The sequence below is a fragment of the Ciconia boyciana genome, chromosome 2 (assembly GCF_034638445.1).
Source record: "Ciconia boyciana chromosome 2, ASM3463844v1, whole genome shotgun sequence".
NCBI lineage: Eukaryota > Metazoa > Chordata > Aves > Ciconiiformes > Ciconiidae > Ciconia > Ciconia boyciana.
In genome coordinates this window covers 135,556,433-135,583,929 of record NC_132935.1, presented here as the reverse complement: position 1 = coordinate 135,583,929, position 27,497 = coordinate 135,556,433, and the positions used below count along the sequence as shown (strand labels likewise).

Sequence of the window (27,497 nt, the reverse complement as noted above, 5' to 3'; positions counted from 1 at the left end):
TTTAGAACTATGTGGAAACTAGATAAATTCTGAGTTATGGACAATCTTTGAGTATCTAGTTTTACTTGACAGCATCCTGTTTATTACAAGACACAGTGCAGAGATGGGAGGTAGTATGTCTTTCAGGTACTTTGTAGCAATTTGGTCTGATTCTTCATCCCTTATTCATTGAGTAAGTTTTTTCTTTCAATTGGATATATTTGTGACCTGAATAATGATGATTCATGGTTATAGTATTTTATCTGAAATTGGAAAGTTTGCTTAGTTGTTTAAATGGTTAACATTTAACTATGGCAGGAAAAAAAAGCCTTTTTGTTTGAAATAGCTTTCTTTGTTTTCTTTAATGTGTAATGTGCATTTAGGGTTTCTGTGTCTTTCCTTCCTTTCTCTGAAGGGAGCTTTAGGTCTAGAGCAGGCTTATATCTGAGGTACCGTAGTCTGATGTCTGAGATTAGATGGGATAAGAATAAGTGTAAGTGTTGGCATACCTTAAAGCAGAATTGTTATCAGGTTATAGGAGGTTGTTGTATGAAAACAAAAATGTCCTTTATTAACAAGAGTGACAAACTAAAAGTAAGCCTTATAGTAAAGAGAAGGAGAAGAAAAAGAATGAAATAATGACATTTGGATTGATTTCAAGAATACTGATTCTGTTGTGAAAGTGTTATAGTTTATAAAGGAGATGGATGACAAATTTGGGGGTTATCTCTGAAGTTAAGGAAAAAGTCTGGCATTGAAACAGAAATCCTTCGTTAGATTGACTTTATAAGCATTTTTAAAATATAATTTTTTCTTACACAAAATAGCACATCATCACATAAATTTCTAGTGAGCCTTTCAAAGATCACTCAAATGTTTCTTTTGTTTTTCTAGTTGCATTAAAATCTTCTAACTCTACAAGACCAGAAAGAAATGGCATTCAGGAGAACTGTAGAACAGCAAAATGTGGAGAAGGGATGCAGATCCTGGAAGGAGAACTCTTACTGCAGGTATGTTTTGCAGTGGGTGTATTATACAATGATTTACAATATAATCCTTTTTGTTGTTGTTGTTAATGTATTTAACGTAACAGTTATTCACTGATGAGATTGAAAAAGGAAGTTTTCTTGTCAAATTCTTTCCTCATTTTCTTTAGGTTAATATTATACAGGTCTTGCACTTTTCTCTGGTGGTAGTAATGACTTTGAAGAGCGGATGTTAGACCACAGGGTCCTCTTAACTCTTTCTGAGTCATTTCTTAGAGTTGTTTTTTCCCATCTCTTTGTATCTATTGTAAATAAAGATGTTAATATAAAGAAACAATCTTCATAAAGGTCAGATAAGTTTGTCATCTACTGTAAATTTGGTGACTAATTGTCTAAAAAAAACAATTTATCTTTAAAAGACCTTGGGCTTGCTGGAATATCTTGCTTTCTCAGTGGTGTGAAAGAACCCAGAGTTCATGGTATAGGCTCAGGACAAATTTTAAAATACTTTCAATAACTTTTAGCAATGTAAACTACTGGAAAGTATTAATGAAAAATAGGGGTTTTTAAAATTATATAGTCTGTTTTAATGTCCTAGAGTGTCAAAGCATATGAAATATAACAATATAATACTAGGTTCAAATTAAACTCAAGAAATGACTAATATAAATATTCCAATGTTCTAATTAGTTTCACAAAATAGATTTTACTGTGACCTGAAGCTCCATTTGAAATATGTTGTTAATCTATTTTATACACAGGTTTCCCACTGATGTATCAGAAGTGGCAAATCATTAGGTCAGCCAGAGACAATGGTTTGCTTAGAACAAAATTAATTTAACTGTTCAAAGGGTAGAAATGAAAACAGGTTCTAAGAATCCCACAAAACAATTACTGTAAGCTAATGTTATCAGAAATTTGTTTCCTAACTGACTAAAAAACTAGGACACGTACATAATTTTCTAACCTTAATGAAGTATGACAAAGCACTGTTACAGAGTTACTGCAGGTGAACAGCTTTCTTTTAAACAGAAATTATCTAAAAAGGTAGAGTATATGGTTTATATTGGAGGCATGTATTTGATGTGATATTTTGTTATTTTTTGACTTCTAAGTGAAAGTTATATGATGAAACTGCTATAGCAAACTGCTTTCCAATATGAAAATGAAATGGATGATATATTTGTTACTGTAAATTCTGCCCCCTTGGGAAGTAAGTAAATGAACTGAATTTCTTAACTGAATTCCTTGGTTTATAAATATTTTATATTTTAAAAAAAAAGAATGAATATGCAGATAGAATTTTCCTAGGGAATGTAAGAAATGATAAGTGATGAAAGTGGTGGAAGTGATGAAAAGTTCTTCTTTTCTAGAAGATACTGAGCATCAATAAGATGTAAATAGTGGTAACAACCTTCCCTTTTGCCTAAGCTCAGAAGTGTCTTGTGTCACACAGGTTTCCATAAACTATAACTGATGATGAACGTTTCCTTTTTATTCTCTCTATTCTTTTTCCAAAGGTGGTATGAATATATACCATATTGATTACATTTGGTTTTATTTGTTCATCAGATGGTTTTTCTTGTTTCATAACAAACCGAAAATTGTGATGTCTTTAATTTTCAATGTAGAAACTGTCTTACCAATTCAATGTGTGTATGTCTTACCAATTCAATGTGTTCATCTATGTATTCAAATACATAGATGTGCCTTCCTTAAAATTAAGCTATATCCCCTTTTTAAAAAATTATTTAAATGACTTCAAAGTCTTATTTTAGATACATAATCTAGTATGGTCTAAGCAAGTTTATGATGTGAAGTGCGAGTCAAATGTCAGCCTCTAAGAAATTTTTAAAACATCTTCATTCTCACCAGTAATGGAAGCTTTTGTGAAAAGTTAATGTTTGTGGAAGAATGATGCTGTTTCATAATAAAAATATATTATGTTGTTGTTAAAGAAATATATAGGGTATCCTTCCCTTACTTTACATTTTCTATTAGTTACAATAATTTTGCATAATAAAGAGGTTTAAAAAAAAACGTGTTTTGAGTATGCTGGCCAAATTGGACTTTGAATGCAGCTGAGGAGATTAAGTGGCACAATATACTTAATCCAGTCCCTCGAGACAGCCTTTTGTTAAATCTTGACTGAAATCCATAGAAGTACATCAGCACCTTTCAGATGAGCTGCCAAGTCACAAATGTACTGTTTGCTATCACAACAATTGCCATGAACGGTATTGATTGGGAGTTCAGATAAATGCCCTTTGCGTGACTTTCAGTAAGGAGCCGCTTAGTCTGCTGCTTCATGAAGGGGGAAATCTCTTCAAAAACATTGTTTACTTGCAACAGTCCGCTTGTGCAGAGGTTTTCTATTTTAAGTAAGCTATAAAATGTTTTTTTTTACTATATAGGGATCTTGATCGCTTGATTTCCTGCCCACTTAGGCCTGTCTGCACTATGAATAGAACGGGTTTTGGGAATGGGTTTGTGAGGTGGCTCCCGTTCGTGCTGTGAGCAGCTGGGTGTACCGGAGGCTTGAGCCACACGAGCATCGTGAACTATGGTTGATATTAGATAAACCTATAGTTGTTCATATTGCTGTCCCTCACTTCCTACAATCAGGAATAAATAAGTCATCAACAGGCTTTGGCTTCTCCCCTGAATTTTCCAAAAGAACTTTTTTTTTTTTTTTTTTAATTAGATGCGGTTTTCTTCATTGTGCCATACTGTGGAGACATGCAATGAAGAATCCTGCTGTTTATGCTGTTAGATAATATGTTTTTGCATGCTTCACATTTTATTGGGAGGCTAATGTATAGGTAGTCTTACAGCCACAATAATTATCTGGAATTTTGTCTCTGAAGCTGACAGATTGGTGTGTTTCCTCCCCAGGCATTAAATGGTTTTGTATTAGTTGTTACGGCTGATGCTCTGGTTTTTTACGTCTCTTCCACTATCCAAGACTACTTGGGGTTCCAACAAGTAAGTTTATTTTTCCTCTATTTTTTTGCAGAGGTTTTGCTTAATTTCAGAGGTCATCAGAGTTCATATTTAGGGTCTGATAGTTTGTGTAATAAAAATCTCAGTCAGGTACTTTGGGTTGGATTACTCTGAAATCATACTGCTTTTCTATCAGCTTACATAGCTGAAATGGGACCGCAGGCCAAGCACAACAGGAATATAATTTCCAAAGTTGAGTTAGGCAAGATAGGAAATTTTCACACTTAATTAGTCTTTACTGGAACAACTGTTTGAAATTTATACTGTGGTGTTACCCAGTTTATGATGCTGAGTGAGATGTAATTCAATGGGAAGGTAATTATTTTAATAGAAACATTTCATACAAAATTAACTCCTTATGCCTAGAGGTTTTAAGTATCAACCGAGTGATTTTAGTATTTTTAGAATTTTAGTGTTCTCTCACTCATATTTACTTTATTTACTTATTTATTTCAAAACAAGCATGCATTATTTACAATTTATGGTGCAGATCATGTATGGCTAACTTCCTTGGGCTTGCAAGCCAGATACCAAAGTAGTAAAGACTAAGACCCAGTGGGCACATGCTGCCTTCCTTAGAGAACTCCTGGGATTAGTTTATGTTAAAATGATAGAAGCTTAGTTATAGTTATCAATTTATATCTTTGGGTACTGGATGATGATAGATTCAGTGGCTGTCTAAAAATAGGGAGAAACTCTGCTTGGTCTGCAATTTTAGCTAACTGATAAGGGATTGGGGAATGTTTGTGTAAAAGAAAATACTCCAAACAAAACATTATTATTCCTGGGGTTACAGATTCTTTCGGTGTTGGGGAATGAAGAAAACAGCTTGGAAAACAAATTGGGCATAAAATTTGTATAGTAATGCCAATAAATCAAGTGGATGATATAGAAGTGAAGTCTTAAAGTTACAAAAATTAGCATTTCTGGCATTTTTTTCTGGAAAAATACTGATTCTTTTATGAAAATTCATCAAAGCAAAATTTGAGCTAGGCTTCTGCTTTTGCCAGCTCATCTTAATTTATTTAGTTCTATGTTTTATTTTAAACATTTTCTGGTTATATAATGGTTGGGGTTTTGATCCATGGAGAAAACAGGCAATTTAACTCCTTTAAGTTGGCTGAGGCTTTTCTTGAATATTTTGGGTGGGTTTTTTCCTCCCCCTTAATTTCTTTCAACCACTGATCCTGGCTGTTGTAGCTGTGCTGTTTAGATCACATTCCTAACCCTACGATTGGTGGTGATATGAGAGCTTAATAATTACAGATTTTAATGCACCCTTAAGGAGTGACAAAGCTTTCAGGCAAACAAAATCTATGTTCATAATCTACTTGGCTTAGCTTTGGAAGTTGTTTGGTTCAGGGTCTTTGGCTTCTTTTGTATTCCTGTAGCACCTAGAATGGGTCAGGTCCAAGTACCAGCTGGCAAGTACTTTATTTACCAGTATGTAAAATTGAATTATTTAAACAAAACCAAAGCATAACAGTTCCAGGCTTGCTTAGATAAAAGCAGGTAAAGAAATACTTGACATAATGTTATTTTTTTTCTAAGGTAATATTTTTTAATTATTATTTCTCATGTTTGCAGTCATGGGTTTGACTGAATTCTTCTCTGTGCTGATAAAAATTGTTTCACAAAGCTTTGCCACGTGCATGCAAATGTATGTTTTTATCCTCGAGCAAAATGGATTTTGCTATATCCGTAGCAGTGTTGTCAACCAGACAACTTGTTCATATTGTCATATGTTTCTTATTCTCTTTCTTTCCTGCCTTTTTCCTTTTTGTACGTAGTCTGATATTATACACCAGAGTGTATTTGAATTGATTCACACAGAAGACAGACCTGAGTTTCAACGACAGCTACATTGGGCATTAAATCCTGCCCAGTCTGCAGATTCTGGACCAAGCGTGCAAGGTGAGAATGCAGCCAACTTATGTGTTTGTCTGTCTGATTAGGTAGGGTTTTTTAATTTGCATATGTAAAAAAGTTTAGATTCTTTTACATGAACAAAGGAGGGAATAACATCTTTTAAACTTATTTGAATTTTATGGATATGTTTAGCCAACAGTGGGAATTACTTTTTTTTTTGCACTTTAAATAAGGACTGCTATTCATAGTACAGCACAATTAAAATACTAATTTTGCTTTAAATTGGAAGAGTTTAATTTAGAGCATAAATGACTGAATGACTCGCATGTCTGATCAGTAGTCCTGTGGTAAATAGCAAAGCAGGTAATCCTGCATGTCTGTGTTGCAAACAGGGCAGTCAGAAGTGGACAGTTTCTTTTGGTGATGTAAGAAACAAGGCACTCTTATTTATCTGTGTTCGCCCTCAATTATGTGGCTCGTCTCTAATCACTGTTTGAATAAGAAAGTGATTTCTCTGAATAATGATCTCTCTTTTACATCTGCTACTCCTGGTTAGAGATCACGACACCACATTTATTAGCTTAGGAAGACCAGCAGACAATTGAGTACGACAGCTTCTTTAAGCTCCTCAGGCTGGTAAATCCATTCCATGACTAAGACTGTGTTAGTTACAGTGTTAATATATGGAATAGTGCATTCCTGGTCGTGGAAGAGTTTTACTCTTCCACATCTGTCACTGTTGTATGCAGGCTGCCACATAGACCAGTACTTCTCTTGGGAGTAAAAGGGAAAGAGGAATAAAAGATTAAGTAGATGAGCCTTTAAGACCAAATAGTATGCTTGTTAGAGCATCAGTTTGTCACATGTTATTGACTGGTGCTTAAGTGACCTGCTATATTGAGAAACACGTTGCTTACATATCAGAATGGCGATGTGTTGGTACAGGTAGTTACGTGTAATATGGGAAGCGTATGCCTGCCTGATGATAATGACAAATCTGTTGAGACAACTGTAATGTTCCATTTTGCACAACAGTTGTTTAAATATGTAGGTAAAGCTCTATGTTACTCTAAGTTACTTGGTTATATTTATATGTTATATAATATATAATGTTTTTAATCCAGAAAAAGTCCATACTATTTTTTAATAAATCATTCATAAAGCAACTTGATTTAAAACTCTAACAGTTTCCCATTTAATGTTTTATAGTATGGAAATGCCATGATTTGACAGAGAAATAAAAAACAGCAAATGTTATTTACTTGTTTGGCTCACAGCTCAGTATATTTCAACTTTTCATTTAGTGGTCAACATTGTTATATCATATATGGATCAATCTACACAATCCAGTTGAAAACATGCTACAGAACTAGTTAATATTACAATTTGGTATAGCAAACAGCTGCTGGCACTCAGAAACCAGGTTTTCATATGGTGGCTTACTGTTTGCTTCAGGGTGAAATGGTGTTCTGTAGCGCTTAAGCAAATGCATATGAATTTACAAAAGGTTGTGTTTGAAAAGTATGATGCCCGATTGACTTGGCATCGGGTTTGACTGAATGACAGAAATGCTGAGCAGGATTGCAAACAATCGTTTGTTTTGTACCTTGTGTTCCTAGCTTATTAGAAGCTACTAATTATTTCTGGGCCTCAAGTAGCGTAAAATGCTTGGATGTTGAGGCTTTTTAAACTGAATTTGGATTTATAACAAAGGATAATGCTATGATCATAAGGATCCTCCCCATTTTTGCTAATTTAATCAATTTCCTTTTTAATACATTCAGCTCCCATTATGTAGATATTTATAGACATATTATAATTGTGCTCAGGCTTAAGCACAGATTCCAGCCTGAGTCTGGGAACTAATTCTGCTTCAGTTAGCCTGGACTGGTTGCTTCTCACTCAATACTCTGATATGCCCATAGACCACTGGTCTCCTCAGCTGTTTACTGTGCTTCCCAGACACTCCTCCCAGCCCCATCATGTTCCCAGAGAAGTTTGCAAAATTCTGATTTTTCAGTTCCAAATATCTGTTTTGCAGCCTGGGGGTTGGGTTATCTTTTAGTTTGCTTGCTACACAACCATGTATGGTCTTGAGCTTAAAGAGAAAGAAAAGGACTTAATGCAGAGCATGTTCTGCACATCGTTCCATGGTGACGATGAGCTCCAATGAGAACTTAATGAGGGATGTGGGTTCTACCCCCTGTAGTGTTAACTGGTAATTTTGCTCCAGGGATTGCAGACACTCTGTAAGACTCTTTGCCTTCTTACAGTGAGTCACTTCTCTAAGATCCTGGCACTAAAACCTCTCTACCTCCTGTCTGCCTGGGAAAGTGCAGCAGTATTCCTTTCACAAATGTAGGAGGCTTGGGCTTGAAGCCCATTGCCTCCTGTTTTGAGTTCTGTTCCCCTCCTTTCGTGAGCTTCAGACTGTGTTGCTTCTTCCACCAAAGCCTTGTTCACTCTTGGGAACTGCCCGTTTTAGCTAGGGAAGTTGACAGACACTTGACAACCCAGATAAGATACCTGCATTCAAATTCCAGCTCTGTATTTACCAAAAGAATAACCCTGAGTTGCTCCTGTGGCAGAAGTGCTGAAGGGCATGCCTGCCAGTGCCGAGGATGCCGGCAGAAACCCTTGCACTGCTTATTGGATACTAGAGCTACATGTGGTAGGCACTCCTCAGCCACAAGATTTATCTGAGTTGGAGGACTTAATCAGAGCCCTTCGAGGAGCCTCCTACAGATGATTAAAGTCTTGCCCTACATCCCCTCCAAGAGTTTGCCCATAGTCTCATTAATCTCTGTGAAAGAGTCGACAGAACAAACACACATAGGGCCTTTAAGGCACCCTAAATTACTCAGTGCTCTCAGTACGCTCCTGCCTGGCCAGCAGTTCTTCCAGTCAGCTCTTCTGCCAGTAGCCAACTGTTGATACCCATTTTCTTTTGGCCTCACTAGTTGCTACCTTTCTCAGTAGTAGTTGGTCTTGCAGGAATAAAGTTGTGGCAATAGAAAAGGAACACAAATAATGGGATTGCTTAGAAACAAAAAGGCTTTTAGTGGCTTCCTTGATGCTGATACTTGTGAAGTGCGAATGTTGATATATGCAGTGTATTAACCATTTTGAGGAGACCTCGAGTAACGTATATGCAGGGATTCTCAAGGATGTCAGAGCTGACATTTTTTAAAAATGAGTTGGGATTTGCAAGCTGTTTCTTTGACGCCCTTTCTTCATAACCATTGCTTCTTCAGAGAGCATCTAACCCATTTCAGCACCTCTTGGAGAAGCACTGCCTTAGAAGTGTTGAAAATTCTCACCAGCAATTAGGCAATTAAAAAAAAATAATCTGCAGCAGTAGGAAGTAAGGAAGTAAGTTTGCTTTTGTCTGTTGAGAGCCATCCATATGACAAGTGTGGGAATTTGTTATTTTCTAATATCAAAATTAGGTGGTAACTATCTTGGACTACAAGTATCTGAGTTTCTGTACCTGTGGGATCAGCTCATAATGGTGGCTTTGGCCAATACACAGTTCTGCAGATGGCTGTAATTTCAGATTATCCCTTTTCATACACACTGTCAGCTAGGGCCCTTTTTCTTTTCCTCCATACCTTGAAGTTTGTTCAGCAAAAATTGACATTGCATAGTAGTTCTTTTAAGGAAAAAAAAGGTATCTCCTGATTTTATCTGAAAAGCTGGATAACTCAGCATTCTTGTTGGATTTACATGGCCTTAGGTTGCAAGGCCTCTTGGTGAGCCATCAGCAATCTCATTTGACTCCAGTTCAGTCCCTTGAATTAATAGGAGATTAAATTGAACTGGCTTTTGGTCATGATTTGTTTTCCTTTGGGTTTGATTTGCCATTGTACAAACCACCTAGCCTATCTGTAAGTTTTTCCAGCTGTCCAACAGACAGAATTATGTTCCAGAAAACATTATGTGGTGTGTGATTAAGCGACATGCTTTCCCTGACTTCATCTCCAAGTCTGAAAGGTCAATATGGGTTCTTTCTTAAGATCTGTATTCTTCTTTTGTCCATACATGGCAATCAGTTCTCTTGGAGTATATAGACTATTTTTTAAATTACAGAGTATTTAGCACTCTAAAATAACATTTTACACTGTTTTTTCATAATTTTCTGTGTGTATGAATTCCTAGGGAATGACCAGTTTGTGGTTTTTTATATGTATTACAAACAAGATCACTTTGTTAAATTTGCTGTGAGTGGACATGTTCTGGTATCTCTGTATATGTAGTCTCATTCAGAACATATGTATTCTATCAGAAGTTTATTGATTTTTACTTTATATTCCAAATGTTTAAGTCTGTTTTCTAAATGCCACTTAGCAGCAAATGCTTGTCCTGAAGAGGAAAGAGAATATCATGTTGTTATCCTAGTTGTCAATCATGGTTTTGAGTCTTTTTTTAAAAAAAAACCCAAACAAACAAAACCCACAAAACGCAAGTGCTCCAGGTTCCTCTGGAGAGGTAACTAGGGTGTTTTCTTGATCAGCACAGCCCAGAAATATTTTCATTATTTAGTAGGGGTTTTTTGCATCCATTAGAGAAAGTACTCACACTGATTTATTGTGGTGGTTCCCTAAAGATGCTTCTTTTTATTTATTGCTACAGCTTTCCCCTGGCTGTCTGGAAAGTTACAGTTTCACAGTTTGATACCATCTACTGAGCTTCTGAATACTCACTTCCTATAGTTACTATGCCTTTTGCAGATCCTGCCATTGCAGAAATGTGGGTGTGCTCTCTGCTGAGAACTCTGCTCTCTGCAACTTATTCAGAATCTAGATTGTTGACAAACATAATGAATAAATTAAAACAAACAAAAACCCAAAACAAAACACCAAAAACCACTTAAAAAAAAAATTGCATGCAGTTTTCAAATACCATAGCCTGTAAAACATAATCCCATCAGAAGAACTGATACTTACCCTAGTGTTATAGTCAGTATAGGTTCTAAGGATGTTTCCAGTTTACATTGTTCTTGCTCAGGTCATGACCTAACGCTTTGTTTATGAGATGGAAGATGATTTGTTATAGATAGCCTTCACTAGGTGTTCTTCTAAAAATAATTCTTATAAATAATCCTTTCCTGTAGGAGATAATGGCTTTTCACAGCCAGCAACCTATTATAACCCAGACCAACTTCCTCCAGAGAATTCTTCCTTTATGGAAAGGAATTTCATCTGCAGGTTACGATGCCTCCTGGATAATTCATCTGGGTTCCTGGTGAGTATGGAGTTATGTAAAAAATTCCACACATGCTTGCAAGTCGGAAATCTGCATTATCCTCACAATACATACAGCAACTTACTTTATTTGTGAAGTCTCCATAGTTATCTAAGCTGCTTGAACCAGTATGTTTCAGTTAATGACACTAAATGTTTCCCCTTCGACATGTTGTTAAAACCAGGTGCAAGTTCTCTCATTTCTCATGGCTCACTTTCCTCAGTGAAATACGAATAAGCATCTGCTTTTGTGAAGTACGGTGTGATTTGTGGATAAAAAAGCATTACAAAGATTATTTTTCTTTTGGGTATCTTGAGATGCAATAAGTCGTAATAACTAACAACCATAGTTTTCTCTTACTTGGGAAAGTCCATGCTTGCTCTTTTTAATACATTTTTTTGTCTGTCAATGCTGTAGATTTTAAAAGAAATATGGGTTTATCACCTTCTAGGTGACTTCTTACAAATAGAATTGTTTATATAGGATTTTGCAATTGTACATATTTGCGTACTTTATACTAATGACTGACAGAAATGCAAGAGAAATAATGTTAATTGTATTATGTATAATACCATGTTCATTAGAATATTAGAAGATCCAGTTGGCATTTGCTATTACATGTTTGGAGTTCTTTTTACAAAACAACCTTCCCATTAGTTCTTTTTTCAGTGAGTTTATTAGTAGATCTCAAAGTGACACGCTCAGGGGTATAACAACAGTATTCCGCACTTGTTAGCTAACTTTTGTGTATGCCGTGCTACAAAGCTTGAATCTGATGGGTCTTAAAATAAATAAATATATATTTTACATCATAACAGAAATATCTTACTCTTAAATATCTCCAACATATAACAATTACTTTTTTCCTCATCCTAAGGCTATGAATTTTCAAGGACGATTGAAGTTTCTCCATGGACAAAACAAGAAGGGGAAGGATGGTGCTACTTTGTCTCCTCAGCTCGCTCTGTTTGCAGTAGCTACTCCCCTGCAGCCGCCTTCTATCCTTGAGATAAGAACCAAAAACTTCATCTTCAGAACTAAACACAAACTGGATTTCACGCCTACTGGCTGTGATGCAAAGTAGGTGTAAATTATGCTGCATAATACTCTAATTTGCTGATGAGATAGGTTTCAAGTATGTATTTGAAATATAAAGCCGGCTACTGTTTCAGTCAATACTGATGATTGTTTAGGAACTGTTAGGATTTTTCTCTTCTGCCCTGCTAGTAAGTAAAGACAAATGGGATTGGCACAGTGTACTTCCTTGAAAGGACATATTGCTTTCTGACTCTCAATCATTAAAAAAAAACAAACAACCCCCCCCCAAAAAAAAAAAAACCAAACAAAACCCCCAAAAGACAGAATACTAATGAATTAGGGAAGAAGAAAAATTTAATGTTTAAATCTGGTTGAAATTTGGTTTTAGAACTGACAGAACAAGTGTTTCATTTTGTTCTACACGCATATTTTCTCCTTCAGTTCGGATAGATGTAAAATACAATGGAAATGTTACTTACTTCAAAATAAACAAATGAAGTCCTTTTTTATGCTATGACTTTTACCCATTCCCAAACCATTCTTTTCCCCATATAAAAACTGGAAACACTATTGCATTACTAGATCAAAATAACATATCTATGCATCAACATGTCAAGAAGCCCATTAAGATGCTTCTTTATCAAAAGAAAAGCCTCTGGCCTCCTTCCTTCCTTCCTTCTCCCTTCCCTCCTATTTTTGACTGATAATGATTTCAGCTTTCAGACTAATTTTCAGTGGAATTTCTCATGTGGATTTCCATGCCTACTTATAGAATAATGTAGAGTGAAATTACTCGGTATTCTGTCTAATGATAAAGCAAAATGTTTTTCTTGGGTTCTATAAACTGATACAAGTAAAAGTTAACAAAGTGCTAACACAGGCTTTTCTTTCCTCTGTTTGACTTTTTTCATTATGCTTCACTTGAAACCTTCAATTTTTGTCACATTTCACACTTTTTGCATATATTGTTCCCCATCCCTACTTTTTCCTTCCCCCCATCTTTGGATTTCCATTTCTTTGTTCCAAATCCTGTTTCAGTCTCTTTTTGACTATTTGATTCTATCATGTATCTCATAGTACTCACACAAATGCTGTTAAGTTCTTCATCTCCCTGACCTCTGGTAAAGTACTCTAATTTTAGCTACGAGGGTCAAACATGACTCTATTGCCAGTACTCCTCTGAGGAGTAACTTAGAAAGCTTAAATGCAAACATAGGGGTCCTAAACCGCTCAACAGCAAAAGGGATGTAGTTCTGAGATATGCCCTGTTTTGAATTTTAAGCTACTAAAAATACTAATTTAGGCAAGAAGTTTTAGATAACTAAAGTTAAGGCCCTACTTAATTCTACGTGCGAGCGCCTATAGGTAAATGCTATAAAATAGGGTGAGGTAAACTGTGTCTTTCATTGCAACAAATGGGAACTGCCTGCTATAAGTGAATATGTTCAAAAGTATGGAATTAAGAGTCCAGCTGAACTGTAGATATATTCCTTTTTTTTTTTTAATGATTAGTAATTTTGTGAACCTGTTCCTAGTCACTGAAGGCAACTCGGGGGACTAGTAAAAATTTTATGATTTGTTAACTGTGTTTTTTATTAGAGCTGTCATGCTTCCACATACAATTGATATTGCAACAAAATGTAGTTAGCATTTACGTCTGAAATGTTCTAGCCATAATTAACTTGCTTGGCATTCGTTCTGTGAGTTGGTTCATCAGCAGTGTTGCAATTTTTTGTTTTTACCTTCCAGAGGAAAGATCGTCCTGGGATATACTGAAGCAGAGCTGTGTATGAGAGGAACAGGATACCAGTTTGTTCATGCAGCTGATATGCTTTATTGTGCTGAAAATCATGTCCGAAGTAAGCTTCATTCCCTAAGAAAGGCTGAAAAATCAAAGCATGGATTATATTCATACTGAAAAAATACTATTAAATACTCTTAAAAAAAAAAAAAAAGTGGTCGTTAACAAAAAGAACACTATTCATTTCATGTGATCTTTCCCTCCCTATAAAAACTTATATGGGATGAAAAAATATTTCATATTCCTATCTAGACCCTTTTAGGTTACATATTCCAGTTTCTGTCACGTCTTGCTCTTTTCACTTCCTTCTCTGCTCAACCCAACTTCTGCTATTTCAACAACTTCCTTTGGGCACAGGGACTATTTCAAAGATAGCTTTCCTGCTAGGAAGTTAAATAAAGCATTTTCTTTTTATATCAGTGTAAGATTTTTAACAGAAATTAATTGCTGATTTAGCACGCTGGTGTCCTATATGTTTCTGGTTTTGATTCTTGGCAGCTTGATTTGGTTTAATTAACAACTTAAGGAGAGAAGTATAATGTTTTAAGCTAAGGAAATAAGTATCAGCTATCTGATATGTAACTATTTAGTGGACTTCTTTCTTTGCTTTTTTGTTAGCTATAACATACTTGTCTTTGTAAGTCACAGAAACATCTTCAGGATATTTTAGTGCTGTGTCTTTTCTACTGACGTCTCTTGAAAAACTGTTTTTTCTTTTGTCCCCTTATATATAATTAAATACCCCCCCTCAGTAGATTAGTTCTCAACCTATATTAAGCAGGTTTTCTGTTTCAAGTATAGCTCAGTCACTGTTGCCTATCAGTGGTTTTGTTTGTTTGGTAAGGAAAAAGAAAGAAAATATTCCAGAATAGAATGGGGTGAAACTTTGGTTTGAAATTTTGGTTTGAAACTTTGTCTTAAAATGGGTTTTGCTCCATTTCTGATGCTAAGATAAAAAAGAAGTATTGTAGCAAAGATTATTTTTGGTTAGGATTCCTAAACTTTCCTAATTTTTTTAAATTTATTTTTTCTGTCTAGAAATACAGTGTTTTCAGCAATGTACAATGAAAATGTAGTATGTTTATCAAGCATTGCTAGAGAAGTGATAGTGGGAGTGAAAAACAATGAATTTTGAAGTACCTCTGCATTAACCAGTCAAAATTGGAAAGAATTGGATTCAGAGCTAATGTGTTTTCTAATTTCTTAAGTAATTGTCACTTTTCAAATGTAAAAGAGACTTAGGCTTTTGTCATTTACATGTTCTAGTATTTATTAATTTCTGTTATTGCAGAAATAATGGATGAAGCTCCAATAGGATGTTGCCAATCTGTAGTGGATATCTTACAATTGCTTGCAGTTTTGGCTTTTATTTTACCAGAAAATTAAAGTAGACATCTTAAAGTGATCATCCTGTTTCACTAGGTATACATTAGTGCCACACAGAAATGGGTGATTGAGGACATGAGATTTGTAAAATTGCTCTAAAAATGGGATTACTTTCATGACATGCCAGATTTTCCTATTTTTGTTCACTGGACAGTAAATGGTATGCTTACTCTTTAACTCTAGTGATGAAGACAGGTGAGAGTGGAATGACTGTATTTAGGCTTCTAACCAAAGAAAATCGATGGGCCTGGGTACAGGCAAATGCACGTCTTGTCTACAAAAATGGAAGACCGGATTACATCATTGCTACGCAAAGACCTCTTACGTAAGCCATAATTGCATAAAGCAGTATACTTCAAAAATGTGAGCTTGTTTATATTCAGAAAGGAATTATTTATTTTTACATAAAGCCCCTTTAAATCCTGAACTCCAAAAAGAAAACCTCTTTCAATCTGCTAACAAACATTGAAAAGAATTCTGATATTTCAGTATGTGGCATAGTCCTTTACGTGTAAAACTTTAGACATTTTGATTTCATATAAAAAATAAGGGCAGCGGTGCAAGCACCAAGTTATTCCATCCAACCTATTTTTAATTCAGTATCTCCATCAGCAAAAATTAAGAAATCCAACTGCAGTTGTGTAGCAGAAACAACAGATAACATAAATAAATTAAGTCCTTTATGGTGCTGAACTAAATTCTACATAATATGGAATTCAGCACTATTATACAGGTTAAATAATTTTTGCTAAGGAGTCTGTAAAATGGAGAAAAAGAGATACTTCAGTATTGAAGTATTCATTTACTTACTATGCCAATAAAAACACAATGCATGGAACAAAGCCCACTTATTTTCATTTCTGCTCATAATGCACAGAAAATGTTGTATGCTATCTAGATTTAATTACAAATGTAATATGTAAAGGTGGTATTACCGTCATAAGCTCCTTATTTCATAATCTGCCTCTTGGTTTAACTCAGCCAAGTTGAGCGAATAGCTAGGAATTTGAAAAATGCCTACAAATAGAATAGTTCATTTTTTAAATATTAATTCCAGAGGTCAAAAAGATTACAATAACTGTTTAGTACTGCAGTATTATGCTATATATCTGATTTATTTTCAGAGATGAAGAAGGGGCAGAACATCTACGGAAGCGTAACATGAAGTTGCCCTTCATGTTTGCCACTGGTGAGGCTGTGTTATATGAGGTGTCTTTCCCTATGTCAAATCTTATGGATCCCTCTCAGCTGAAGAATAAAAGCACGACGGGTAAAGGAGCCAAAGCAACGCTACACAATGATTCTGTGGATCCAAACTCCCTCTTAGGTGCCATGTTAAGGCAAGATGAGTCTGTGTATCTCTGCCCTCCAGCATCACATAAACTTTCCTTTGAGCGGAACTTCTTTGCAGACAGCAGGGATGAACTGGGTGGTGTTGTTAGCAGCGGCTGGACGGATAATCTCCTACCTGCTGGAAATCACAACATTCTCAAACGGGAGCTAATGGAGGGTTCCCAGGACAGTACTATTCCACTTCCTGAAGACAGTGCAGCACTCTTTCAAGATAACAAACCCAGTGATTTGTACAGCATCATGAAAAATCTGGGTATTGACTTTGAAGATCTAAAGTGTATTCAGCAGGATGAGGAGTTTTTTAAAACTGAATTATCTGGTGTGGATGATATTGGGGACATTGACATAACTGATGAAATCCTGACTTATGTTCAGGATTCCTTAAATAAGTCTGACTTCTTATATTCAGGCTGTAACCAGCAGCAGCCCCTGGTCCAGAATGAAGGTTGCTTGGTACAGCAAGAGTTAGATCCACATCAACTTCATCAGCACCAGAAACAGCTCATGGAGCAGCAGCAGCAACAGCAGCAGCAGCAGCTCTGTCAAAAGATGAAACATATGCAAGTCAATGGGATGTTCACAAATTGGAGCTCTGGCACCAGCATGCCTCTTAGCTGCTCACAGCAGCAGCCCCAGCAATGTGTATTCCCTGGCATGCATGCCACTACATCTGAGTTCTCTTACAAATCAGAAGTAAACACTTCCCCTTATGCATGTAGGCAAGAGTTTATTCCTTACAAACAACCCACAGCAATGATGCCACAGCTTTCTAATTTTGCTCAAATGGATTTCCCTGTAGCAGGTTTTGACAGGTCAACCTATTCTGCTTCTTCCAACTTGGAGGATTTTCTCAGCTGCTTGCAGCAAGTCCCTGAAAATCATGAGTATGGGATAAACTCTGAGTCGCTTATGCTAACTCCTCAAACATGCTATGCAGGCGCTGTTTCAATGTACCAGTGCACCGAAGAAGCACAGCCCAGCTGCGTCGATCAAATGCAATATGATCCTATGATGGCAAGTCAACAAACATTGTTGAACAAGGTAAGGTAAACAGCATTGCTACACTGCTTGCATTTTGAATGGTGTTTTTATTGTTTTGGGTGGCTACTGGGATGCAGAGTTTGTCATAATTGAATCACTGAGTTGGAAACTGGTGGGTTAGCAGTGCGTGAATGTCCTTGCTTCATTTGTTCATTAGACTGAAGAGTGTTGCATTTGGTCAAGTTTTTATGTACATGTATCCACATCCTGCTAGCTCTCTTTGGCAGTATTAAAGCAAGAGTGAGTGAACTAGTCTGTTGTACCTACCAGTAATTTTCCCAGTAGGAGCAAAGGAAAAGCAGATTGGTCAAAAGCTTGGAACTTGCTTATAAACCTTTTTTAGAGGAGTGGAATGATGTCAGTAATATTGCCTGGCACATTAATTTTCATGAAATATGTTGTAAGGATCCAGAAAAATATCTTGTTTTTAAAATGTTAGTGTTCTCTAGCTACTCAGATTCTTCGATGACTTTAGGATTGCTTAAAGTATCAGCTTACAATATCACATAAATAGCACAAAATATTATGAACTGTTGCTTTTCTACACACGATGATACTGCAAAAATATTTTTATATATTGCCATAAGTGAAAGTCAGCTTGTTCCTCAAGCTGCTAAATTGTTGGCTGAAGACAAAAGAGCAGGAAAAAATAATATTCACAGTAGATAAGTTGGACCTCTTTCACGTTGTGCTAAGGAGAACGCACAATAAAAGCCATAGAAGAGAGGACCCTGGCTGTAGCACAGACTACAGTTTTAAGCACAGTTCTTGATAGGTAAAATTAACTTAGAAATAAAAAAAATCAATCACTAAGGCTTGTCAACTCAGAATCAATTACCTGAATAACCTGTGTTGAGTACTTTAAATTGTACCATTTACTTATGTTAATGCTGCTCAAGTACAGAGCCATAATTTTTTTTTTTTACCTCAGTGAGTTAATGTTCTAAAGTTCTGATCCTACAAATGCTCATGCACATGCATAAGCATTTACAGAATTAAAGTATTAACTGGCATTTAACCTACACAAGACAGAGGTGAGGAACACAAGTAGAACATACCCAGTTTTTCAGTAAGCTTAATAGAAGTACAAAACATATCCTTTTTAAAACTTTTTCACTACTGGAAAAAATATAATTGCAGAATTACAGAAGTTTAGCTAAAATATAGGACAGTTCAGCAAGATGAATAGCTTCTGCCCGAGTGCCCAAGGGCTGTAACAGCATGAAGTGACTTTGGAAAACTGCAGTGTGCAAGCTTGCACAGTGCTTGGCTGTATGTTGCCTGGCCGTGGTCAGTGTTCTTAGTCCTTCATAGTGCTTGATAATAGGTTGCAAAGCAGTTCCAGGGTCATCCAAGTTCATTCTTATAGTATAGAATTGTTCTTTTCACAAAAGCTATACTGGTGTGGTGTATCAGTTTTGAACAGCCAGCACATAAGCGATTCCATTTCTTTCTTTTTAATGGTTGGTTTCAAATTCATTTATTTTGTAGATTATTTTGTTATGCTGCCTTAATAATTTCTGTTATGCCCCGTTTTTGTTATTTTCTTGCGTACTTTTTCTTCTTATCTATCTGTAAAAAGTTTAATGACTAAGACGGCATCTCTGAATGCAGTAAATTAATACGTCTATTACTTCATATTTACTAGAACACCGTGCTGCAATAATAATATTGCATTTAGCCTGTTTGTCATAAAAAATGAACAAAGGCCGCTTTGTGAAAAGTCATCCTGACTTAAGTTGTTCAGAGGCAAATTCAGCCCCTCTGGCTACGGTATACCCATGCTGTGTGGATCTGGATAGCATTGCATAAGCAGAGGCCTGGTGCGGAACTGATGTTACCCTTGTGCAAGTTAGCTCCTGTTTACCTCTGAAGAGAATTGCTGAACGTTTGTCGAAATGAGCTTAAAAGAGGAGCACGCTTCTTGAGATAAGGAAGGATTATTCCCCCAACCCCTTTTGTAAAAGAGTGGCCGCAGATAGCTGATAGCTATCTCCAAGTCCTTGCAGGTCCAAAACTTACGTATGCCAACTGTGTGCAATGTGGGGTGGGAAGAGACTGCTTGTTCCTAAACCTTAAATAGCATTGACTTTTGCAGCCCATACTGCTATATACTGTTCACATGAAAAAAACCAACATCATCTCTTGTATCAGACTGTACTCGGTTTTGACGTCTAGTCATATCTGCCAATTAACATTTTTATAGATTGAGGGCAAAGTAAGGCGCTATGTAAACCAAAGTTGTTATGTTGAGAAATGTTTTAATACAGAAACGTCTTTTTACCTAGAAACGTCATTGCTCCAAGGAAAGATAACCCTATGTTGATACATGCTTATATTACAGAGATTGTATTTAGTCTTGTATCAGAGGAGTTAAGAACTTTAAAATATGTGAACCCGTTGGAACTAGTAAGTCAGAAGTATAGCTGCTGCACTTGAAGTAATCTTGTAAAATATCACCTGTGCCAAAGCCATGATGGCAAATAATATACATTTCTTTGTTGTAAATAGGGAGAATGTATCACTGCTTACAGTAAGAAACTTAAGGTTCGATTTTATTGCTAATTGGTAACTTTAGTAAGGATGCAATTAAGCAGGTAGGATACTACTGTCTGAGCCTATGTTCACACAGCCAAACCAAAGCAGGGGGCAGTACTTGTGTCTGGATTTAGCACACTGACATCCCTCCCTATCAGCGGCTGGAGTCTGGAGAGAGGATGGACGTTGCTACGCAAGCCATGATTGCTATCCTTTCCTCAGCCTTCTAACTCCCATCGATTTCTATGTGAAAAGACTAGGGGATTAGAAAGCCAAAAGGGTCGATTGTGGTCATCTGCCTTGACCTTCTGCCTAACTTGTAATTGCAGTAGGATCATAGCTAACGTACTCTAAAAACACTTTCAGTGATGGAGAAGGGCAGAAAGGCCTTAGATAGTTTGATTGCTTGTTTAAGGTCAGTAGTCCTTTATTAAACAGGAGGAACCTTGCTAATTACTAGATTCTGTGTTGAGAACTTTCTTAGAAATGTTAATGAGTGTGCTCATCTTGTTAATGAAGAATATTGAAATAATCTGCTTCTGTCAGAAGTAATCCTAGGTTATGTTATTGTAGCTGTCTTTAAAAGTATGGCAACTTTGATTAAAAACATAATTCACACGGCTATAGTCTTGTTAAAAACTTAGAAGAACTCTGAACAGTTAGTCAAATTTCAATGTTTGCATCGAAGGAAAAAAGTTTCCAAAACCCAGCATATTTTGATAGATGAATGAAGTTATAATATATGTTTTAAAGACAAACCTTGAATGAATGAGTACTTACGATATAAGCTACTCCCAAAGAGATTATGGAAATATTTAAAATATTTTGATGTATTTTCTTTGCATGACTGAATGGAATATTTTGTAGATAAAGTGACTTTTCCATAGCATGACAGGAAGCATTACATCAGATGATTAAAATAATCCTATGAACAATTATGTCAAGACTGATGAAAGCCATTCATTGCTCTTACTTGGCATTGTCAATATGAAGACCGTTTGTCAAAAAAGCCTACACTATGACGGCTCAGCCTGTGGATTGAATGCAGTACACTTCAGCTTACGAATAGGACTGCATGTGCATTCCTGGAAGAGCTGTAAAGTCTGGCTCCCATTGCAAACATGAAAATATGTAAATAGGTTGCTTTTAAAATGTGACAGCTGAATGTGGAAATTAGGAGTGCTCAGTCAGACTGTAATTTCTACAAATGGAAACTATATTACACTTTAGATAATAGTGATGTTTCTTACTTAGCCAGAAGTAGGACTCCCACTGACTTCAACATGGGTAAGTTTCACTGATGATTCAGACCCTACTTTAATGCAAATTAACTTCTCATCATTCATCATTAAAGAAAAAAAGTTTTACAGCTATTCATTATATTTTAAGATTATTTCATCCAATCTGTCTCTTTAGGAGGTTTTTTTAAAACCTATAGATAAATTGGTTTCCCATACTAACCATTTATATTGTCTTTTTTCCTGCCAGTTCCAAAACGGTTTCAATGGAGGAAATGTAAATGAAGCATATCCCTCTCAGTTAGATGTGATCAGTAATGCACAGACTGCCACACATCTTCAGCCTCTTCATCACCCGACAGAACCCAGATCCTTCTCAGATTTGGCATCTAGTGGATTTATGTGATTCAGAGCTAGAGCTCCATCTGTGATTTTTGTCTGGGCGTCAGGCTGCTCTGAGGAAAAGCTTGATAAGTCTATCTTTGAGCATCGGACTTTAACAGCTAAATTACATTTTGAGAATATGAGGTTGGTTGCACTATATACTGGTGGATATGTAATCCAAGACGTGGCTTTTTAGAGTCACAGGTGGAATTAAAACTTCTGACTAAAAGTATGCATGTGCTATTTTCCATCAGATTGACTGTGTCATTGCAGTATGGATTACATATGTACTACAGACTATGTCATGCTATACAACATAAGATAAGGCAAATGGTTTTGTTGTTTAGAAAATGATTGGGCACTTTACAAATAGCATCAATGGCACAAGGAAGATGATTTCACATGTGGATTATTTCCAGACTTTATTTTTTAAAAACTATTAAAAAGCTCTGAGTTCATGAGAATCAAAAGCACTTACTTTTAATGCATACTAAGCTCTTTAATCACTTATTTTATATTTAAATCCTTTTGTTTTAAGTCTCCATTTCTAGCACTTTAATAGAAGGCTTAATACAAGGATATGATATGCAACTTCAGGTTTTTTATGAAACAGACCCCTCGCATTCCTCCTTTTCTTGTCAACCTTAAGTGCCTCACAATGTAGCTACCTTGTTTCTGATGGGAGTTTATTTTAGCAAAACTCACTATAAATGTCATCCGTATTACGCGAACTTTTATCTAACATCTACAGTGCTACTGGCTGTATCTTCCCCCCACCCCCCCAAGATAATTTCTTTAGAGAATGACTTAGTTCTTTATCTGTGGATATGTTACACTATTATCAGGAGTTATTAATGTTCTGAATTTAGTTCAGCTAAAGAGTTTTGGTTTATTCTATTCTGCTTTTCTGCTTTCTTCAGGTAATACAGGGTATATTAAAAAAGCAGATTTTGCTGAGGGGGAGGAGCAGATCCTCAGGATTAGTTTTAGACTATTAATGCTGAAAAACATGTGCCTTATCTTGTGTTAAAATGCTCATAATGTTCTTTAGAAATAATACAAGGCTGCTCTATGCAAATACTTTCATTAAAATGGATATTGAAAAGGATTGCATTTTAAATAAGGGGGAAAGGAATATCAATAGCTATTGGTGTCAACGTTTACTTTGACTGCAGTTTTCAATGTTCATAGTGGGGAAAGGGTCAGTTTTGGTTTAAACTTTATCCCTAGCAAATTGCACTGCAAACTACAGGGAGTTTATTCTTTTTATGTATGTTGATCCATTTGAAAAGCTTTGTGCAAAATATTAAATTGGGAAAAGAAAAAAGTAATTCGAGAAATTCTCCTTGTAACATGTTTTATTTTTCAGGAAAAAAACCCCCACATCCACAAAAACATTCTGGGTTTTTGTTTTATTTTTATCTGAGAGGATTGTTAGAATTGCAGACACCAATGTTTGGTGCAAAATAATAATCTACATGAAAAATACAGAAATGTGTATATGTTCAAAATATTTCATACTCTTGTGTGTTGTATAGTTCATATATAATAAAATGTCTTTGTAAAATATTTTAAACCAGTTAATTTTAAAGTTACATCATTATATGTTAAGAACAATTTTATTACATTTGTTATATATAATATAAAATGGCAATTTAGCCAGTTTGTTTAAAACAGGCAAAAATAAATCGGCTCCCTCCAATTAATATTGTTTAATACAAGGACAATCACTTAAAATTGGAATCCTTTTGTAGCTGAAACATGCTTTCTTTGAAGAAGAGCATATTTTCTTCTATTCTGTGTGATGTGATATGATACGCTAGGCCAAACTTCTAATTCAGTTACAACTTTTCAGATTAATAACTTCAGCAGTTCTTTTAAGTGAAATTACCATATATGAAAGGGACATTAAGGAAGCAATTACTATTCAGGAAAAGCCCATAAAGACATTGTGGGTTGTATTACAAGGTTGCTTTTTTTTTTTTTTAATTTTTCAGATTTTGTTTTCAGCACAAGACATCAGTAACAGATTTAATTAATATAATTTGCATTAATTTGTGATTCTGTCATTTTTTTAATTGAAGTTCTTGTTCTAAGCCAATATCTGAAACGTCTTCCATGTTTAGCTAGTGTATCATGTTTGCATTTGAACTTGAAAATTAGAAAAATGCTGTAAAACCAGAAGGTTCAAAGGGATAATGTATGTTTTACATCTTACAAACCAGTATATATCCTGTTTATGAATTCAGTTAAACCAAATACATGTCGTCCTATCACTAAGTGCCAAGGATGCAGTACTACAACTGTGCTGCCCTACTTACTGTAAACAAATCAGTTGTTTATATGCATATCAGCGTATTTTGTGCATTATCTTATGTGTACAACATTGACTGTATTAGTGCACTCTTGATCTGCACCAAACTGTACCTACAGTGCACAGATGTTTCTAAATTGGATCTCTATTAGCCCTTCAGGTCTGTTATAGGTAAGATTATAACCCAGTGTTAGTCAGTATTACTATCCACTTTTGTACAAGTTTTCTTAGCTTGTTTTTGTTTCCAGTTCTTATTTCTCCTTTGCTATGCCTGCACATACCATGCAATACACCTCTTGCGTTAAGGTATGGTTTTGTAGCGCTCTTGTTCATCTCCAGTAAAGTTTGTAAGACATAATATATGGTAATAAAATAATCACTTGAATGTAGCTGAAATGTATGTTTTTACTGCAAAAATGTTTGATTTCAGCAGTATACAAAAAGATACATTATCATACGGTTACTAATATCTTTTGAGAGCTCGTCATCTAATAGTTTACAAAATTATTGTTATTTACGTCACTGTGGACTTTGCACTTCTCTGAATATTAGATGCAAATACAATGTATATAATTTAGAGTGGTGAACAAATGTGTATTTGTCCATGGAATTAGTATTTTATACGTGCATGAAAATGAGTTTATAAATAAACTTTGTAAATAGTAAGCCACAATTAGCAGTCGGAAGGCTTCTATATTCATTGCTTAGTGACAGTAAATCCACAGTTGAGCAGTACTGAGGCAGGAATAGGTTTCTGCATAGATGCTGCTAAAAATAAGAAACATTTTCTGTTTTGAGACTTGTAGCTAGCCATTGGTAACCTATTCACTGTTTATTGCTTTTTCATAAATAGTGATTTTAAGTTAAGAAAACAGTTATTTTAGTTTATTTCTAATTACTGATATTAGTTTCCTGTGTGCTATATTGGCTTTGCATGATAATCTTTTAAAATCAGTTGTAATGCTGAATCAAATGTTTCACTGTAATCCCCTATGCAGTTTACCAAATTTACAATAGTTCTTTGGTTTAGTGACAGGATGGACAAGAATTCAATTGGTTTCAACTATGCTATTATCTTGTAATGTATTAAGACATATGTCTTATCCAGGATCAGTACTAGGCTATGAACTCTGTATGTACGTCCTCTTGTTTACTCTTCTTGCGTAGCACGAAAAGACAAGCTAAGATACAAGCGTAATTCAGCAAGGCTGCAAATCTATTAAGTAACATCTGGAAAAAATCAGGCAATAATATAAGCAACACAGGACATCCTTTTTTGTAGTCTGTTGCATTTGTTAAAAGGATACCTTCAAGCCACATATCGACCTGTTCCCAGAAGTGTAAGACCTCAGTGTCCAGTTTTGTTTGAAGGAGGGAGATACTTTCTTCTGGACTAAGCTATTTTCTTTATGATTTATGGAACTCCACTTCTATTTCTAATTCAACATGAAAGTTAGCAACCATGGTGGTACCTAACCTGCAGTAGTCCACTGCGTTATAAGCTCAGGCAGTTTGTTGATGGAAGTCATCATCTTACCTGGGGCTCTGTCAGAGGGAGGCTTTCCCAAATAGCTCTTTGAGATGCATTTTCCTAGTGAGGAACCACATTTCCCATTCTCACACTTAAACTGAGAGCTGTTTTATTCTCAGGTGATTTTGTTCACCTGAGAACTGACTTATTAAGTTAGGTTAAAGTTGTTATCCAGAATAAGAGCCTGATTCCAGTTTTAATATTTTTATTCTGTCCATTGATTAAGTTGACAAATTATCTTCCTGCCTTCTTCCCTCTCTGCCTAGGCATCCTTCCTTGCAAGCTGGCGCTTCTAGTGCTAAATAAGTAACACTAGACCAAAACAGCTTCAGACATCCAGAATACAAGTTGATATCTAAAACTATCAATGAAATTCCACCCATCGTACACTCTGCATAATCTGAATATTTAATGATTTCCAGCATGGGCCACTGTCCACTTTTTCCCCCTTTCATTTCTGTTACCTCCAGTGAGCAATATTCACTTTGCTTACCAGGGAACCTGAGCCAGCTCTCCAGAAAAACATCCATTCTTCCTCTCTAGCAAGTTCTGGTGCATTGATTTTTGTGGTCAACCTATGTTTTATAAATCCTTTTATCTCTTGAAGCTGATCTTCCCGACAAGTAGAGAAGGACCATAATAGTAAGGCATCAGCAGCTAAGTGCAAGATTTTCAAAGATTCAACCAAAGATGTGAAATCAAAGATGTGATCAGTCTATGGGATAATGAGGTTTCTTCTTTATAACCTAACCTTTCTAGTTAAGGTCCAGCAGGCAATGTTGTTAGCATTAAACAAAGCTATATACAATTTAGTTTCCAAAGTAGCCAGTCTTTGAGAAAGGGAGAGGTTCCTCAACATTAAAGTTACTGTGGTTTTTATAATTTATGCTGAAGCAAACAATCTCTTCTCTTGAATTCAGCCTGGCTACAAATAAAAGTATAAGCAATATTCAGAAATTAGTAACTTCAACAGATTTTTTACACCATTTTGAAGGTTGTGCGTGATCATAACTGTCTGGATGTCTAAGACCCATACAAATAAATTTGAGAAGTTTCATTATAGAAAAAAAATTATAAAAACAGAAGAGGAAGCCTGAGGGATGTTGGGACTAATTGGAATCCTTCATACTGCATAATAATAATATTCGGTATAACAGTTCCTCCTGTACTTACAGAATGATAAGGGAAATTTTACTTACAGAATGATAAGGGAATGATAAGGGATTTTTCCCTTTTCACTGACTATGGACATGAAGACTTCCCTCTTAACATGGAATAGTAGGTATCTGTTGGTAGGTGGTATGAGCCAGAGGAACTTGGCTCCTTACTAATAAAAGAGATAAATTAGGAGAAACTATTGAATTTACTTTGTGACACTAGTCAGTAAAATTTTGAGAGGGAAGTGCAGGAAGAGAAAGAATGGTCTCACCCTTAATGTGCCTGAAGATGTCTGAGGGTGTTTGTATTCTTTTCTAGTTTCTGAATCATCATCCATACTTTTTTAAAGAGCAAAATTTAAATCTTCAAAGTCTGTATGCAGCTGCCAACTACCTTGATTCTTCCATAACCACTCAGATCCTGGCAACACTGAGCTATGTGGCTACCAAGCCCTCAATAAGTTGCATACCAGGTGTTTCCTGCATCTCTGTGGGACCCAAACCAGTAAGTGGTTTCAGGACATATTGAACAAATTTGTCCAACAGAAAGCAGCGAGAAAGTCTTCTGTCAAAATGAACTAATGGGCAAGCAAAACACACAAGTCGGCTCCCTCCTCTGCCTTGTTTGGAGTTAG

General features: G+C 35.8%; 1 protein-coding gene across 1 annotated transcript in view; it reads left to right on the top strand.

The window, feature by feature from the left end:
* The window catches only part of AHR (aryl hydrocarbon receptor), a 67,369-nt gene extending 42,513 nt beyond the window's left edge, over window positions 1–24,856 (top strand). The window contains exons 3-11 of the mRNA XM_072854182.1: window positions 874–989; window positions 3,861–3,950; window positions 5,759–5,882; window positions 10,951–11,081; window positions 11,959–12,161; window positions 13,869–13,978; window positions 15,490–15,631; window positions 16,431–17,700; window positions 21,727–24,856. Of these exons, the coding sequence (XP_072710283.1) occupies window positions 874–989; window positions 3,861–3,950; window positions 5,759–5,882; window positions 10,951–11,081; window positions 11,959–12,161; window positions 13,869–13,978; window positions 15,490–15,631; window positions 16,431–17,700; window positions 21,727–21,882 (2,342 nt within the window). The 3' untranslated portion in view covers window positions 21,883–24,856. The remainder of the gene's footprint in view (window positions 1–873; window positions 990–3,860; window positions 3,951–5,758; window positions 5,883–10,950; window positions 11,082–11,958; window positions 12,162–13,868; window positions 13,979–15,489; window positions 15,632–16,430; window positions 17,701–21,726) is intronic.
* Window positions 24,857–27,497: the final 2,641 nt, after the last annotated feature.